At 48.2% G+C, this 17,127-nt stretch overlaps 1 protein-coding gene and 1 long non-coding RNA gene across 2 annotated transcripts; one reads left to right on the plus strand and one right to left on the minus strand.

Moving 5' to 3' along the window:
• Nucleotides 1-5,005: 5,005 nt before the first annotated feature.
• Nucleotides 5,006-13,093, minus strand: s100p (S100 calcium binding protein P). Its single transcript, XM_064329968.1, has 4 exons — nucleotides 12,959-13,093; nucleotides 11,792-11,962; nucleotides 9,117-9,312; nucleotides 5,006-7,619 (listed from the first exon to the last, which is right to left on the minus strand). Exons 1-4 carry the CDS (start codon nucleotides 13,009-13,011, stop codon nucleotides 7,335-7,337), a joined length of 705 nt encoding a protein of 234 aa, XP_064186038.1. The 5' UTR covers nucleotides 13,012-13,093; the 3' UTR covers nucleotides 5,006-7,334.
• LOC135252170 (uncharacterized) lies at nucleotides 12,548-16,916 on the plus strand. The gene is made up of 3 exons (XR_010329342.1): nucleotides 12,548-12,796; nucleotides 13,006-13,156; nucleotides 16,787-16,916. It is a non-coding gene; the product is annotated as an uncharacterized LOC135252170 (long non-coding RNA).
• The last annotated feature ends 211 nt before the right edge of the window (nucleotides 16,917-17,127 follow it).

The following is a 17,127-nucleotide window of genomic DNA, read 5'->3' on the forward strand; positions in this document are numbered from 1 at the left end:
ATGTGATACTGAAACCCAGCAGGTGTTGGTCTCACCGTCTGTGCGTTAATTCATTCACGTCTAGTCTCACCTGAACAATTGAATCCACTAATACCCACTGCATCATCTGTACGTAATATTATGCGTCCCTTTACTTTATAGATATGAATATTAATTATTGTTAATGAGAATTCTTTACTGTTGAATATTATGTGGAATTGGTAGGCTATGTGGTTTCAAGTGTGTATGTGCATGGCATTATCCGAATATATATCTACATGTGCTTTCCCGTTATTTTATGAAGGTTAGGCATGCGCGTCGATGATTGGCTAAGATAAAGTCTTGTTACGGTGCAGCATTTCCAAGGGTATGATAGGGAACCTGTGGCGAGCCTCCGGTTCCACGCTTGTGCTTGTTGCAAAAAGAGGCTCCGGACCTTAAAAAGTGTGTTTTTAGATTTCATATTTATTTCCAGTTTGTTTGTTTCCTAATGTGTTTATACTAGATGTTTACAGGAGTGATGATTGGAAGTCGATCACATTTAATATTAATGTATCTTCCATGTTCAGTCGTCCTCATTCCACTCAACGTCTGCACGTTCCTCTTGAAATCCTGTCGTATTCCAGAAAGACTGACCCGGTCAGATGGGAGGTTTTTGGCCTTTTCTGTATTTAACTGTGATGACGCGCGCGTCTCTGAACTCCCGCGGATTCGCAGGCGCGTGTCCGCTTATAGTACTGTAACTACATTCTCACCCTGCAGTATCCACCGTGCGTCTTTCATTCATTTCATCGCTAAGCTGAACTTGATCGTGACGCAGTGAGAGCAGATGTCTACCATGGTGGGATGTCTGCTAAATAAATGTCATGTAATATCCAGCTTTTGCTTTTCGATTTCAGTTGTTTTTTTCCATAAATCACAAACGCATACGTTAAAGTATATTTTTCTAAGAAAGGAAATGCGTGTTATTAGAGATGAGCACGTTAGCGGCTACTACCCGAGAAATCGCCTCTTTAAAATCGGGAGTCGTTCTTGCTCTGAAGTTTAATAAAATAAATTATGAACCAGAAACATCTTCATTGTATGGCATGTCTATTATAGAACGCCTTAGAATGTTACAATTTCAGGGAAGTTGTGGCACTTTAATATAACTAATTAACTAAATGTTTATAACTAATTTCATTTGTCTTTTATTTGTGCTTTTGTATGCGGTCAGGTTGCACTGTGTTGTGTGTTAAAGTTGCTGTGATTCACCGCAGCGCTTTGGGTCAGTGGTGTGGTCCTCGTGTAGTGACGTAAACCGTTTCCTGAAGCGCAGCTGCTTCTTCACAGACAGGAAGTTGTGACCCAGTGGTCGGCACTCTCTTTCCCAGTGAAATATCTTCATTATTTATCGTCAAGGCATTAACTGAAGAGCGAATGCCAGGAACGTCGTCATGAAATTGCTTATTTAAATGAGTGTGTTCCGGCTCTTAGCGAATCGCTAAAATGCGTATTTTCTACTGAGAACCTGTCAGTGCAGCGGTTAGCGTGGGGCGTTAATAACGCCTACGGTTTCGCATGTTTTATTTAGACGAAATGCCCTAGCGTTTGCCAAAAAATAACCCTGTTAATTAGAAAAAAAACTAAAAATATATAGTAAAAATAGTGCCTTCTAAAACCACCAAATTAAATTTCATGGAAGCCTCAACCACTAGCATATGTATATGTATAGACTATTGAAGGCTCAAATGTAGCTGGTGCAATACGGCTGATGTGGAATCTATTGAGACCACATCACAGGTTAATTAAATAGGGTTGACTTTCCTTTTGAGAAAAAAAAAATATATATATACAGATACAATGTCTTGAATGTACATTTTAAAAGAAAAAAAGAATGATTAAAATTGTGTATATATAGACTGATCATTTAATAATAAAATATGTAAATGTTTATTATTCTGTTATTACAAGTTTATGTACAGCATGAATGTACAATGTGGGGGGGGGGGGGTTAATGGGCCAATAAATTCAGATTACGCATTGATCGCTAGTGTTTTTTTTTTTGTTTTTGTTTTTTTTAAATACAGAATTGGAAACTTTTGAACTTTTGGATGCTCTTAAATTGTTTTGACTTATAGCTATTCGAGTAGATTATTTCATTTATGACTGGTGAGTTTCATTTTGCCGCAGAGCTCAGTCACAGTCAGGAGCAGCTGAACACAGCCAGTTTCCCAATATTGCTGTGAGAGTGATCACAACTGATTTGAATTATAACTTCATATAATTTAGAGAAAATGGCCGCAGGGTCAGCTGCCCAGTAGACTGGTGCTGGAGGGCTTTGCTGGGGACCATGGGGCCCATAAGGCCAGAGCAATCGCCTCAGAGCCTGCAAATCGTTTGGCAGCTATTTGTCCTGATCTGTAATATGTTTGTCTTTATAATTTTTTTGCATGCTAACTCAGAAATGTCCTAGAGCCCGCTGTTATTGCATTTGTAAAATTCACATTTTGATTCCAGTAATGTTTTCTGTATGTGATCTGACTTTTATCTAAATAATTTATTTAGATTGTTGTACCTCTGTACTCTGCCATAAAAAAACATCTTGTAATTTTGTTGAATAAAGTTTTTTTTTTTTTTGAAAAGCAAATAAACACGGTAAATGACTGAATCAGTGCAGTGTTTCTTTGCACAGTAGCCTGGTGCCTGATGCATGACTGATGCTTCTTTAAGAAGAGGAGCAGAACGTTCCGTAAAGCCCGTCTCACTGCTTGGGGAGTTCCTGCCAGAGGAGTCTGCAGGATGTGCTTAAACGCTGTAGGAAATGAGAACTGACTGAAGAGCGGACGGCAGAGTCACATCCTCCCACAGTGTCACATCCTCCTGCAGAGCTCACTCAGCAGTGTCACATCCTCCCACAGAGCTCACACAGCAGTGTCACATCCTCCCACAGAGCTCACACAGCAGTGTCACATCCTCCCACAGAGCTCACTCAGCAGTGTCACATCCTCCCACAGAGCTCACTCAGCAGTGTCACATCCTCCCACAGAGCTCACACAGCAGTGTCACATCCTCCCGCAGAGCTCACTCAGCAGTGTCACATCCTCCCACAGAGCTCACACAGCAGTGTCACATCCTCCCGCAGAGCTCACTCAGCAGTGTCACATCCTCCTGCAGAGCTCACACAGCAGTGTCACATCCTCCTGCAGAGCTCACACAGCAGTGTCACATCCTCCTGCAGAGCTCACACAGCAGTCACATCCTCCTGCAGAGCTCACACAGCAGTGTCACATCCTCCCGCAGAGCTCACACAGCAGTGTCACATCCTCCCGCAGAGCTCACACAGCAGTGTCACATCCTCCTGCAGAGCTCACACGGTAATGTCACATCCTCCTGCACTGCTCACACAGCAGTGTCACATCCTCCTGCAGAGCTCACTCAGCAGTGTCACATCCTCCGCAGAGCTCACTCAGCAGTGTCACATCCTCCCCAGAGCTCACACAGCAGTGTCACATCCTCCGCAGAGCTCACCAAGTGTCACATCCTCCTGCAGAGCTCACACAGCAGTGTCACATCCTCCTGCAGAGCTCACACGATGTCACATCCTCCTGCAGAGCTCACTCAGCAGTGTCACATCCTCCTGCAGAGCTCACACGGTAATGTCACATCCTCCTGCAGAGCTTGCGTAGCAGTGTCACATCCTCCCACTGAGCTCACACAGCAGTGTCACATCCTCCCACAGAGGTCACACAGGGAGGGGGGTGGGGGGGAACGGAACACCTGTTTGTTACAGGTGACATGATTTGTCCTGTCATTGGCTGGATCGCCCATCTGTTTCCTCATTTGCATTTTCTGTCCTTCAAATCGTTTCCGTACCACGTAGCTTAGGATAGTTGCTTCGGGAACTAAAATATTGTGACTTCCCCTTGTAATTTTAGAGCACCCAACAGTTTGGACATCTACCATTATAATGTTGAATGGATTGGTCATTGTGCATTGCCAAGGTGAAAACTGGATAAGGGATGAATTTTTCTATTCAGTTATATTTTCTGTGCAGTTATCAGTAGTATTTGTGTGTGCGGTCGTGTGTGGAACAGCTTGCCAGATGGTGCAGCAGAGGCAGACACTCACCGGGTTTCAGACCCACACAGTGCTGAATGCTCTCTGGTCTCTGAGTAAATGATGAGCCTGGATGGTTCAAACAGCAAACAGCAGGGGGAGCCAGAGAGCCACAGCGCACGGCTCAGCACTGTAACCATGATCACCCTGCTCCCCGTTAAACTGTGCACCTTCGGTTTATCTCATGTATGTATGAGATTAAATAAGTACACTTTGTTTCACTCAAAAAAGTGTCTAACTGTACTGAAATCTGTAAAGCCCCCTGCCCCATCCCCAAATGAATAATATTCCTTGTTCACTGCTTCTTGTTTCAAGGTTTCCAAGAACTGAATTGGGTTTCAGAAGTTGGAGCAGTTTTGACTTAAAATTCTTGCGGCCCAGGTGCTATTTTTAGATCAGTTTCGCCCTGCGAAAAGCACAGCTACACTTTATGAATTAGGCTGGAAACGCAACATGCATGCTGGTCTGGCAGGAGGAAACCCTGGCATGCTCAGCTGCCAGCAGGCACTCAACCCTGCGCAAGCTATGCCAGGCATGGCTGCGTCATGTGACCCTGGGCTCCGCCCAACCAATAAGATACGTGCTCGGCTGCAACTGGCCAAGCGCTGTGTACCGGAAGCTTGAGGATGCGAGCGGTGATTAAAAATGAGACTCCGGCTGGCGACGGGCAGGCTTCCCCTAAAGAACCCGCAGCTCTCCTGCTGGAACAGTTTCCTTTAAACCTGACTCTTAAAGCAGAGCAGCTGGGATTATTCACTGGTAGTCACAAATAAGCGCAGTTCAGCAGTTCAGCCTGAAGTTTGAGCTCAGAACGGATGAAAGCTTTCATAGTTTCCCCTCTCGCTGTGTCTGAGACAGACTGCTGCAGCTGGCCTGCAGTCTGTCAGGACTCTTCCCACCAGAGAGCATAAGAACCAGAACGATCCAGTTTCATTACAAACTCCTTTATTGTGCATCTCATGTCATCATACACTCATCAGCAGTATAAAAGTAATAATTCACAGTATGGATTTTGATGGGGAGCTACATTCCCCAGTAAGAGAGCAGCCCTGGGACTGCCAGTGTTCAGTTTAATGGCGTGAAAGTCAGTCCATCGTTACTCCATTTCTCCAAGCGGCTGCCTTCAGCCAGCAAAGATAAAGTCACCAGTCCGAAGGAGCACCTACCCATCCTCATCCTCATCCTTCTCCTCATCCTCATCCTTCTCCTTATCCCCCTTTCAGTGTTTATTCTGCTGAAGAGCATTTCACTCTCAACTGTCCCTCTCCACAGTGCGGTTTAAAAGTGGGTAAAAGCGTGTCTGTTTCTCTATTTCAGACTGATGCACACACACACACACACACACGCACACACACAGGTTCCAGTGACTGAATGTCTCTGAGCTGTAACACACACACACACACACACACGCACACACACAGGTTCCACTGACTGACTGTCTCTGAGCTTTAACAGGTTTGTTGCAGTTTGTCACCTGATTGTGCAGGTTGTTCTGCACAATGGCTCTGATAACAGAAGCACACCAGTCCCACAGGGCCCGAATCCAGACTCTGTTTCAAAATCCATCAGAGGAAAAAATTACATTAAGGCTCGGGATACAATTACAGAACTGGAAAGTTTTCTACAGCATGATAAATCTCTGCCTTCGTCCGAACTGTCTAAGAGAAACAGCACATGGCCAGTGAAACAGTGCAGCAGAACTCAGAGTCCTGCTGCAGCTATTTTTGTTAAACAGTTCAGTTCACAGATAATCCTGGTACTGCACACGTACTGCAGGCACATGGAGCTGTAATACACTGTTAAAATATTTCTATAATACTTTTATGCTAAGGTTCAATGATCCATAATTTATCTATAAATTAGCATGTCCTCCCAGAATTTGTGAACCTTGTGCCACGCAACAAATTGCTAATTATAAATATCATACTTTAAACAGCTCAGATATGCCTCAGATGGTAAAAAATGCTACATATGTTGTAAACGGCTGTTTGAAGAAGAAATGCTCAGTGGACAGGATAACCATCGTATGGCATTGTAAGGTATTAGTAGCTAAAATGCTAATAATACTAGAAAACTGAAGATTTACATTTTACCCCATTTTCTCCCTGATGCTCTTATTGTGACAGGGCTGGAGAGATGGGGAACACACTTCCTGTGCTTCAGAGAGCACAAACAAACAGAGGAGAAGGACAGGCTCGTATAAGAGAGCACAAACACACAGAGGAGAAGGACAGGCTCGTATAAGAGAGCATAAACACACAGAGGAGAAGGACAGGCTCGTATCAGAGAGCACAAACGAACAGAGAAGGACAGGCTCGTATAAGAGAGCACAAACACAGAGGAGAAGGACAGGCTCGTATAAGAGATCACAAACACACAGAGGAGAAGGACAGGCTCGTATAAGAGAGCACAAACACACAGAGGAGAAGGACAGGCTCGTATAAGAGAGCATAAACACACAGAGGAGAAGGACAGGCTCGTATCAGAGAGCACAAACACACAGAGGAGAAGGACAGGCTCGTATCAGAGAGCACAAACACACAGAGAAGGACAGGCTCGTATGAGGGATTTGGGATCAGACGTGCTCTCCTGTGCTAACAGCTGTAGCGCATTAGCGGCGGGACCCCAGGTCAGCAGCGGCTCAAAGCGCCGTGCTCAGTTTTACCCCGCTGACTCAGCACTGGCGCATCCGCGCTGGACCTCACCGCTAAGGCCCGCCGCTCTCCTGTACAAGGCGTGACACCAGCGCCAGACCCGGACTTCTGGGAAAAGCCCCACGGGCCCAACATAACCCAGAGTCCGGTTTCTCCGCAGCGGTACGGGGATGATCCCGCCGGCTTCCCGTACTCCAGCGCAGATTAGCGCTGCTGATTCCACAAGGGCAGGTCGCGCATTCCCTGTGTCCCCCTCCCCACCACAGCATGGCCGCCGCCAGGAATCCATGGGCTTACAATCCTGCGCTGCCTGGAACTCAAAACCTTACCGCTAATCCTGTACCACCAGCTCCAATACCGCCAATCCTGTACCACCAGGCTGCTGGAACCAACAGCTCCAATACCGCCAATCCCACTGAGGCTGGAGGGAGGGCATCGCTGGTGTGGCCGAGGGTGGCACTAAACGTCCACATCAAAAAAAAAACCTCACCCTTTCTTCCTGGGGGAGGGGGCTGGGGGGGGCGGGGGGGCGTTTGAGTGACGGTACGGCTCTTTGGCGATGGAACGCGATGACCTTGGCGCAGGTGCGGCCCCTCGCCCGTCTCACCTCTTGATCTTGCCGATCTGCTCGCAGAGGATGGACAGGTACTGCGTGAGCTTGACCATGGCGACGATGAGGACGCCGCCCCCCAGCGTGCAGGAGGGCCAGACGAGCGAGTGGAAGACGGCGCCGCGGCCGTACAGCCGCGTGAGGAGCGCCGCGTCCCGCCGCTCGCCGGGGTCGTAGAAGCAGAGCAGCCGCGGCTGCGTCTTCAGCCACTCCGACACGTTGAGCATGACACCCAGCATCGCCACGGAGTCCCTCCGGCACCGGGGCACGTAGAAACACTGCAAACAGCACACAAACGCACACAGCACACAAACGCACACAGCACGCAAACACACGCAGCACACAAACGCACACAGCACACAAACGCACACAGCACGCAAACACACGCAGCACACAAACGCACACAGCACACACCCATTAGTGCAGTAACACACATTCATTTCCTGTTAGCTGCTCAGTTAGCTGCCTGTTAGCGGCTCAGTTAGTTACCTGTTAGCTGCTCAGTTAGCTGCCTGTTAGCTGCTCGGTTAGCTGCCTGTTAGCTGCTCGGTTAGCTGCCTGTTAGCTGCTCGGTTAGCTGCCTGTTAGGTCTGCTCGGTTAGCTGCCTGTTAGCAGCTCAGTTAGCTGCTCTGTTAGCTGCCTGTTAGCTGCCTGTTAGCTGCTCAGTTAGCTGCCTGTTAGCTGCCTGTTAGCTGCCTGTTAGCTGCTCGGTTAGCTGCCTGTTAGCTGCTCGGTTAGCTGCCTGTTAGCTGCTCGGTTAGCTGCCTGTTCTTGTGTGTGCGCGTGTGTAAGCATGCATGTAAGCACACGTGTGTGTGTGTGTGTGTGTAAGCGCACGCGTGTGTGTGTGTGTGTGTGTGTGTGTGTAAGCGCACGTGTGTGTGTGTGTAAGCGCACACGTGTGTGTGTGTAAGCATGTGTGTGTGTGTGTGTGTGTGTAAGCGCACGCGTGTGTGTGTGTAAGCATGCTGTGTGTGTGTGTGTGTGTAAGCGCATGCGTGTGTGTGTGTGTGTGTGTGTGTGTGTGCGCAGTGTGTGTGTGTAAGCGCAGGTGTGTGTGTGTGTAAGCGCATGTGTGTGTGTGTGTGTGTGTAAGCACGCGTGTGTGTGTGTGTGGTGTGTGGTAAGCGCAGTGTGTGTGTGTGTAAGCACGCGTGTGTGTGTGTGTAAGCACGCGTGTGTGTGTGTGTGTGTGTGTGTGTAAGCGCATGTGTGTGTGTGTGTGTGAGTAAGCGCATGTGTGTGTGTTTGCGCGTGTGTAAGCGCATGTGTGTGTGTGTGTGTGTGTGAGTAAGCGCATGTGTGTGTGTGTGTGTGTGCGTGTGAGTAAGCGCATGTGTGTGTGTGTGTGCGTGTGAGTAAGCGCATGTGTGTGTGTGTGTGTGTGTGTAAGCGCAGTGTGTGTGTGTGTGTGTGTGTAAGCACGCGTGTGTGTGTGTGTGTAAGCATGCGTGTGTGTGTGTGTGTGTGTGTGTGTAAGCGCAGGTGTGTGTGTGTGTGGGCGTGTGTGTGTGTGTGTGCGCACGCACGCGTGTGTGTGTGTGAGTGTGTGTGTGTGTGTAAGCGCACGCGTGTGTGTGTGTGTGTAAGCACGCGTGTGTGTGTGTGTGTGTGTGTGTAAGCACGCGTGTGTGTGTGTGTGTGTGTGTGTGTGTGTGTGTGTGTGAGTAAGCACGCGTGTGTGTGTGTGTGTGTGTGTGTGTGTGTGTGTGTGTGTGAGTAAGCACGCGTGTGTGTTGGGGAGACGCTGCCCCGCTCGCTGCCCCGCTCTCACCTCGGGGCTCTTGTCCTGGGCCTCCTCGTTGTGGGACAGGCGCAGGACCCTGCCGGACGCGTTCAGCCGGACGAACACCTGCAGGCAGGGGTAGCTGGCGGGCCGGCGGCAGTCCGAGCCGCAGCTGTAGGTGCAGTTCACCTCCGCCGTGATGCTGGAGTTCAGCACAGTGCAGCTGGACTCCGCCGTCCACTCACTGCACAGAGAGGAGAGGGGACAGCCAATCACTGAGCGGATCGCTGCATTTACACACACATTCACACACATTACACACACACACGCACTCACTGCACAGCACAGAGAGGAGAGAGCCAATCACTGAGGAGATCACTGCATTTACACACACGCTTACACACACACTCACACTCACTGCACAGAGAGCAGAGGAGAGAGCCAATCACTGAGGAGATCACTGCATTTACACACACACACACACTTACACAGACATTACACACGCTCACTGCCTCCCAGAATGACCGGCTCATTCCCTAATTCGTACAGATCCATAGCTCCAGACATGCTACAGCAGGATGTAATTTCACAGGAAAAGCAGAAGGCAAGCCCATGTGACTAAACGGCTTCAGGAACATTATTTCCCAACACACAAACACTGACCCTTCCTCCCAAAATAGCCTGTTCTTTTCCCTCATCTAGTTCACACAGATCAATGGCCGCAGAATGTCCGCCAAATTATATAATTTCACAGAAAGTACAGAGGTGTGGGTTCACTAAAAGCATCAGCGCAGAACTCAGTCACTCAGCGATGCAGTGAGAGAGCATCGCCACTGAAGGATTACCTAATTGTTCAAACATGCATGGTGCTCTGTTCAAATTGTTTCCTTTCATATGGTCAGTAGTCTGGACGTTTTACTGGTTCTTTAAGTTTTTCAAATAACTAATTGACTCATGGCTTATTGAGACCAAGCTCGAGATTTTGAGGAGGGGGTCTCTCCTGTATGAGGAGCTCTAATCAGAGACGGTCTCTCCTGTAAGAGGAGCTCTAATCAGAGACGGTCTCTCCTGTAAGAGGAGCTCTAATCAGAGACGGTCTCTCCTGCAAGAGGAGCTCTAATCAGAGACGGTCTCTCCTGCAAGAGGAGCTCTAATCAGAGACGGTCTCTCCTGCTAGGAGTCCTAATCAAGGAGTTGTTTGTTTTATATAAAATGGTGGTAAATAAGAAATCATGACTTTTGTGTTTTATATATAAATCAAAGCCACGCTAAGCGCTGCACTTTCCTCGTAAGCTCATCACCAGTAAGAGTGTTTTATCAGCCTGGGAGCCAAACTGCAGAACATATTTTACTGTAATACAGTCTCTTATTACCCTAATGTCCTCGCGGCAGACCATGCAGATGAAAATGCTTTTAGGAACATTCAGATTTACGCTGTTTACAGGGTAAGGGCCTGGGGAAGGAGGAGGGGAGCTGGTGCGTGCGCGAGGCTCGGGGAGGCTTTCAGCGGCTTGGTTTGGTTTCTCCCTCGCCTGGTTTCCTCCCAGTGACGCTGTGACATTGTGCACAAGCCAAAAGGTGATTTTACACACTCCCTTACACACTTTTACACACTCCCTTACACACTTTTACACACTCCCTTACACACTTTTACACACTCCCTTACACACTTTTACACACTCACTTACTTGTGTGTAATTTAAGTGTGTAATTTCACTAATCTCAGCTGCAGGAAAGCTGTGACCGATAAAGGCACTGGGTGTAAAAGTGTGTAAGAGAGTGTGTAAAAGTGTGTAAGGGAGTGTGTAAAATTATGTAAGGGAGTGTGTAAAAGTAAGTGAGTGTGTAAAAGTGTGTAAGGGAGTGTGCAAAAGTGTGTAAGGGAGTGTGTAAAAGTGTGTAAGGGAGTGTGTAAAAGTGTGTAAGTGAGTGTGTGAAATGTGTAAGGGAGCATGTAAAAGTATGTAAGGGAGTGTGTAAAATGTGTAAGGGAGCATGTAAAAGTGTGTAAGGGAGTGTGTAAAAGTGTGTAAGGGAGTGTGTAAAATGTGTAAGGGAGCATGTAAAAGTTTGTAAGGGAGCATGTTAAAGTGTGTCGAGCTTTATTCAGAGAAAACTATGAAAAGTGCTAAAATCAGAGACCCAGCAGGGGACCTGCAGGCCCTCAGCACCTAAATGAATCAAACAGCACACCTGGAGTTATTTCCTGTTTGTCTGATGTACTTATCAAAACTGATATTATTAAATTCACACAGTTAAACTGAAAGAATGAATTAAGTATCCAACAGGAAGAGAGGGAAGCAACCCAGCCTCACAGCAGTAAGGGTAACAGAGTTCAGAGTCAGGAAGTTAAGATTATACTTTAGCTCCCCGTCACCATTAAACCATTTACCTGTTACTCCAACACCGACCCCAGTGGCCAGCGCAGGGTGGGCTCCCTCTCTACAGCCGGCTTTCTCCTGAGATTTATGCCCACTGCGGACTTTTCCCTCACCACTGTGTGAGTGTTATTCTGCCCACTGAGGAGTGTAACCTCATTTGCTGGTTCAGACTCAGCCTTCCCCAATTTTTATTCTTTACCTCCCCGCCCACCCCCAGCCCAGCCCACCCTACCCCACCTCATTTTCTGTAAAGCATCCCTTGTGACAGTGTCTCTGTAAAAGGTGCCCTACAGATTGAAATGAAACTGAGCTGTATGTGTCAGAATAAGAGTGCAGTGGTACCTGTCAGAATAAGAGCGCAGCATAGTGATTCCCAGCACAAAGTACATCATGACGGAGCAGAGGATCATGGCCAGGCCGAGGAGAATGGCCCGGTCCTCCCCCGCTTTCTGTGCAGTCACCGTCCTCCTCTTATCCAGAATATCATACCCCCGGATCTTCTGGTAAATCGTCCTGACGAATCAAACGCAAGTAATCACGTCACCTGGAGAACTCATTCATGTGAACAGAGCAGGAACAAACAAACACAAATAGTCATTTAGGCCGAACCCCTTTGATTAAAACCGTAGAACTGTCCAAACAGCACTGAAATGAATATTACACAATAGACTGTTACCCAAGTGTAAATCAATCCAGTGGAAGCAATAACAGGAAGACAATGGGGTTTGGCAGTAAATATTTGTAATCTAATCGCCTACACCTTTATGTGCTCATAACAAGTATATTCTGTATGATATGGATTTCTTCATTTTGTTTAAAGTTGGTTTTGTTTTTTTCTTTGATAAGCTTTTTCTGTTTCATGTATTCTGACAGTTCTCCATTTTTTCAGAAACTATTTAAAATGTTAGCATTTTTAAATGTGAAAAAGACATTTTTTAAAGCAGGCAATAAAAGACAAAAATAGCACGTGATTTAAGCAATTATTTTATTGAAGAGTATATTTGTTACACTTCCTTTAATGGAATATAACGCGATCTTCATTACAATACAGCGAGAGAGAGAGAGAGAGAGAGAGAGAGAGAGAGAGGTAAATCCTACAGCTGCACATCGTGAACTAATTTGGTTCCCACCGCACCATTTTTCAAACGGCAGCAATTAAGAGCGCGTGCATTATCAATACTGCGTTGCCTTGGAAATATAACGTCTCTTACAGCGGAAATGCGCAACATGTATTTCCACTAAAAGTAACTTTTATCGCGTTTAACCAAATTCCCAGTTAATTTTAGCAAGCTCTCCTAGCAAGTCGCCCCATCTACACTGGAATTGATTCATAATTTAACTCCGAAGGTAAAAAGGAATTTAAGGAAAAGAGAAAGCACTCATGCTCTTTTAGTGACCCCGAAGGCTAGAGACTGGAAGTTTACAAATACATCATTTTTTTAAAAAATTCAGCTTTAGCCGGCGCCTTTAAACGATAACTGTAAAAAAAAATTGTGCGCGTTACCTTACCTTCTCTCATGACCCGAAGCCTGTGCCCCTTTGCTACCGGCCCAAAGGAACATCCTCCCGGGCGAGCCACCACGCCGCCTGGTCACAGAGGAGGTCCGAGGCGGGCACTGGAAAGACGTGCGAGAGACACTTTCAGTGACCCATACGGTCCGCGCCCGCCCCTACTGCCACCGGACGACTTCTCCCAGCAGAGACACGGTAAGGCTCCTGTCCGTTTGAATTATCCCGTTGAAACTGTACCAGTACACGCACGATTCGACACGCGTTCGCTCGCTTAAGCCTGGAGAGATTTTCCCTTTCGCTGTGGTTACGGCAGGAATCCCCCGGCCTCGTTTCAGTCTCAGTTCAAATAGGAAAGCCAGCCCACGAGGTGAGAGAATGAGCGGCTCTGTCCGCCGAAAACAGCCTCACAGCACACCCCTCGCCGTGCGTCAAACCCTGGTCACAAGGCACTAATTTCCCGCCTGCTCGTTTGTTATTGACTACACACAAGTGCGGAGCGGCCGGGATGGTGTGTAATGATTAGGCTCCCTGCAGCGGACTGGGGCGGCATTGATCCCTTCCGACAATTGAGCAGTTAGCAGCGAGCACTGTTTGAATTCCCCCTCTGAGCCGCTGCTCTGATTGGTGCTGATAGAGAGCCTCCTAGCAACGTGGCAACACAGGTGTTCCGCGGCCGTGACTGACTGCTCGTGCGCGCTGGGGAGATGGAAGGCGCTTCAGTCGCATTTCTCCGTCACTGCAGCATCGCTTAACTCTTTAGTCTGGCGCCTGTCGCCTGCACAGGGGCTGTTTACCCGTCTGTTGTTTACTAGGTACTGTGAAGGTGTCATACTTTTAAACCTGTGCTGTTTGTGGTCTGGAGAGGGTGGCATAGGCTACCTTACCAGGTCTGAATGAGGTATACCTTCATTCCGCACAGACTCCACCATTACACTATTCTGAGCTCCATTGTTTAGTTGATTAAAGTCTGTTCCCTTTTGTTGAGTATGTGCTCAGAAGCATTGCGTGGTTTTGTGCAGAGCCAGGGGGGAGAAATGGAATTCTGTGGTAATTATGAGGGATTTGCTGGCTTTGACAGGCAGCAGTAAATCGCTGTGATTCGGCCTTGCAGGAAACTGTGGTGGACATCGCAGATAAGGGAGCGGTTCCTTTGTGGTCGCCAGCGTGATGGTGTAGCAGGCATCCGCAGGGAGAACATTAAAGATTTAAGCTGCGGGCCGGTCGCTTCTGCTGTGCTGATTGACAGGCAGACTGCCTGTGCTGGAGCGGGTTAGTGTACTGCCCGTCTCATTTAGAGACCCCCTGCCAACATGTGCTGAACTCTGATTTACAGCACAGAGTCGTTTAGTTTAAACTAACCAATGAGACCATTGTGAAAGTTAAGAGTGTGCAGCTTTCTGTGGGGGGCCTGATCAAGAAGAGCGTTTATGCCAAGTCTTTGGGCTGGCTGTGGGGTGGGGTTTGGGGCTGTGGGGTTGCGCTGTGGGGTTGGGGCTGTGGGTTGGGGCTGTGGGTTTGGGGCTGTGGGGTTGGGGCTGTGGGGTGGGGTTGGGGCTGTGGTTTGGGGTATGGGGTTGGGGCTGTGGTGGTGGGGTGGGGCTGTGGGTTTGGGGCTGGGGTGGGGTTGGGGCTGTGGGTTTGGGGCTGTGGGGTGGGGTTGTGGGGTTGGGGCTTGGGGTGGGGTTGGGCTGTGGGGTTGGGGTGTGGGGTTGGGCTGTGGGGTTGGGGCTGTGGGCTGTGGGGTAAACTTCATTTACACTATCATAAAGAAATTACGCTTATTTTTCTGTACTCGGTTAACATTTTGAGACACACTGCTAGCACTGAGAATTTATTCTGCATTATAGATCCAGTTTGGACACCTCATATGTATGAGTACTGCATATGGACTCTGAATAACAGCCCCCCATAACTATTGAGCAACAGAATGCGTATTTGAATGCCAAAGCCATACTGATGGTTTAAATATAGAGCCGAGCAGACAGGTTTTAGACAGGTTTTTAATATAATGATTTGGTAAATAGGTGTCATTAGTGGGGCCCTGGGGACGGACGTGCGCTACGCTGTGGAGGGAGTGCCAGCGAGTCGCCGCGTCTTTAGCTGAGTGATGTTCTAACGCTCCCGTCTGGTGCCCTGACACACTGAAACGATAACAGATTATTTATCTGACACACTGAAACGATAACAGATTATTTATCACTGATCACACAACTGGCGGCTGGAGCGGGACCAAACCCCCCCCCCCCCCACCCCTCCACCCCGTGGGGGGAGGCCGCACTCCCGCATGCAGTGACAGGAAGGAGCGCGGCTACGGCTACATGCTTCCTGTCTGTGGGGTACAGCGCCCTTTCACAGCGTCACCCTCGCCCTCTTACTGCAGGTGGGAAACTTCAGCATGAGACGGAAGATTCACAGCGTCACCAACCCCCCCCCCCCCCCCCAAAACGTATCCAGGGCCTCTCATTAGCAGAACCGCCCCCTCATTAGCACCCTGTTCCCCGATCACCCCAAATATTCAACACGCAATTACACGCCTAATCGTGTGTGAAATTGTAACGCTAATGACATAATCACAGAAGGTAAACTCATATGGACGGCTCTATTGATGAGGTTCAAAAAGTACAATAAAAGTACTTTCAGTCTCTTGTTTCTTAATGTTTTATACTTTAAAAAAATTATATATAGATTTAAAGAAAATTTTAAAGAAAACCAACTTTACATGACGCTTTTCTGATATGGTGAAAGCGGAGTGCCTGTGTAGCAGCATCTGAGTTACGGCTTTGGCCACTTCAGTTAAGCAGAGTGAGCCGAATGTGAGCAGCAGCCTGGACTCTGCATCAGACACAGACACTGTACTGCCACAAGGGGGCCTGTACGAGTCCTGAGAACTCTGCACAGCTGACACCTGGAAACTTACTGCCACAGGGGGCGTACGAGTCCGGCGTCTCAAACTGTACTGCCACAGGGGGGCGGTACCGAGTCCGGCTTGGGCTCAAACTGTACTGCCACAGGGGCGCTGGTAGCTCAAACTGTACTGCCACAGGGGGGCAGTACTGAGTCCAGCTTGGTCTCAAACTGTATTGCCACAGGGGGGCGGTACCGAGTCCGGCTTGGGCTCAAACTGTACTGCCACAGGGGGGCGCTGTACCGAGTCCGGCTTTGGCTCAAACTGTACTGCCACAGGGGCGGCCGGTACCGAACGTATCCCGGCGGACGTCCTGCGGCTCAAACTGTACTGCCACAGGGGGGCGCTGTACCGAGTCCGGCTTGGGCTCAAACTGTACTGCCACAGGGGGGCGGTACCGAGTCCGGCTCGGGCTCACAGCCGTACTGCCGGTGGTGGGGGGTGTGGGTTGGGGGAGGGGGGGAGCATGCATAATTAGACACCGCATCCTCACTCAGCCTGTGAAACTAATTGACAAATAATTACACAACTGCAAAATGCAATTTCCTCCTGTTAAAATAAGGTGATTTATGAGTAATGCTTTCTGGAGCTACATTGCTGTTAGCTCAATGATGCCGTTTATAATTGGCTTATTTTCCTCTCTAATTGCAGTACCTCATATGCAGTGTTATTTATGGCTGCCATGGAAGCTAAAACAGTTTTGTCTGTTCGCTTTGCTGTTTCCTGTTGCAGATTTACACACATTTCTGCATTTATGAAAATATTCAGTTACTGTTGTGGAGGACTACAGTTCCACAGCATCCCATGATCAGATATTAGAGACAGAATCCCATGTGAAAAACAATCACTTTAAATTCTGCTTTAATTATACTTCAAGTTTGATACAGTATAAAGTATATTTTAATTATGCTATGTTACAGGGGTGTCCCACTGAATCCCAAGTGGGCTGCAGTGTCTGTGGGGTTTTGTGATTTCCATTCAAATCTCAAGCCTAAATCAGCAGCTGAACAAGGTGTGTGGATTCCTCAGCTAATCAGTGATTTACAGTAAGACAGCTATAAAGAAACCACGCTCCTCAAGAAAGACACTCTCCCAACAAAACCTGCCCTGGCCGTACTCAGCTGCGGCCTGCAGGACTGGAGTTAAACCTGCAGCCACTGCGGTCCTGCAGGACTGGAGTTAAACCTGCAGCCACTGCAGCCCTGCAGGACTGGAGTTTGATGTCTGTGCTCTATTTTATCACGTTTGCTTACACAAGAAA

Source organism: Anguilla rostrata, chromosome 4 (assembly GCF_018555375.3).
Source record: "Anguilla rostrata isolate EN2019 chromosome 4, ASM1855537v3, whole genome shotgun sequence".
Classification (NCBI taxonomy): domain Eukaryota; kingdom Metazoa; phylum Chordata; class Actinopteri; order Anguilliformes; family Anguillidae; genus Anguilla; species Anguilla rostrata.

Coding starts and splice junctions, on each gene's coding strand:
- s100p (XM_064329968.1), bottom strand. CDS start 13,011: ATGTTCCTTTGGGCCGGTAGCAAAGGGGCACAGGCTTCGGGTCATGAG. Junction 9,313..11,791: donor CTGCGCTCTTATTCTGACAG/GTACCACTGCAC, acceptor CTCTCTGTGCAG/TGAGTGGACGGCGGAGTCCA. Junction 7,620..9,116: donor CCCAGGACAAGAGCCCCGAG/GTGAGAGCGGGG, acceptor TGCTGTTTGCAG/TGTTTCTACGTGCCCCGGTG.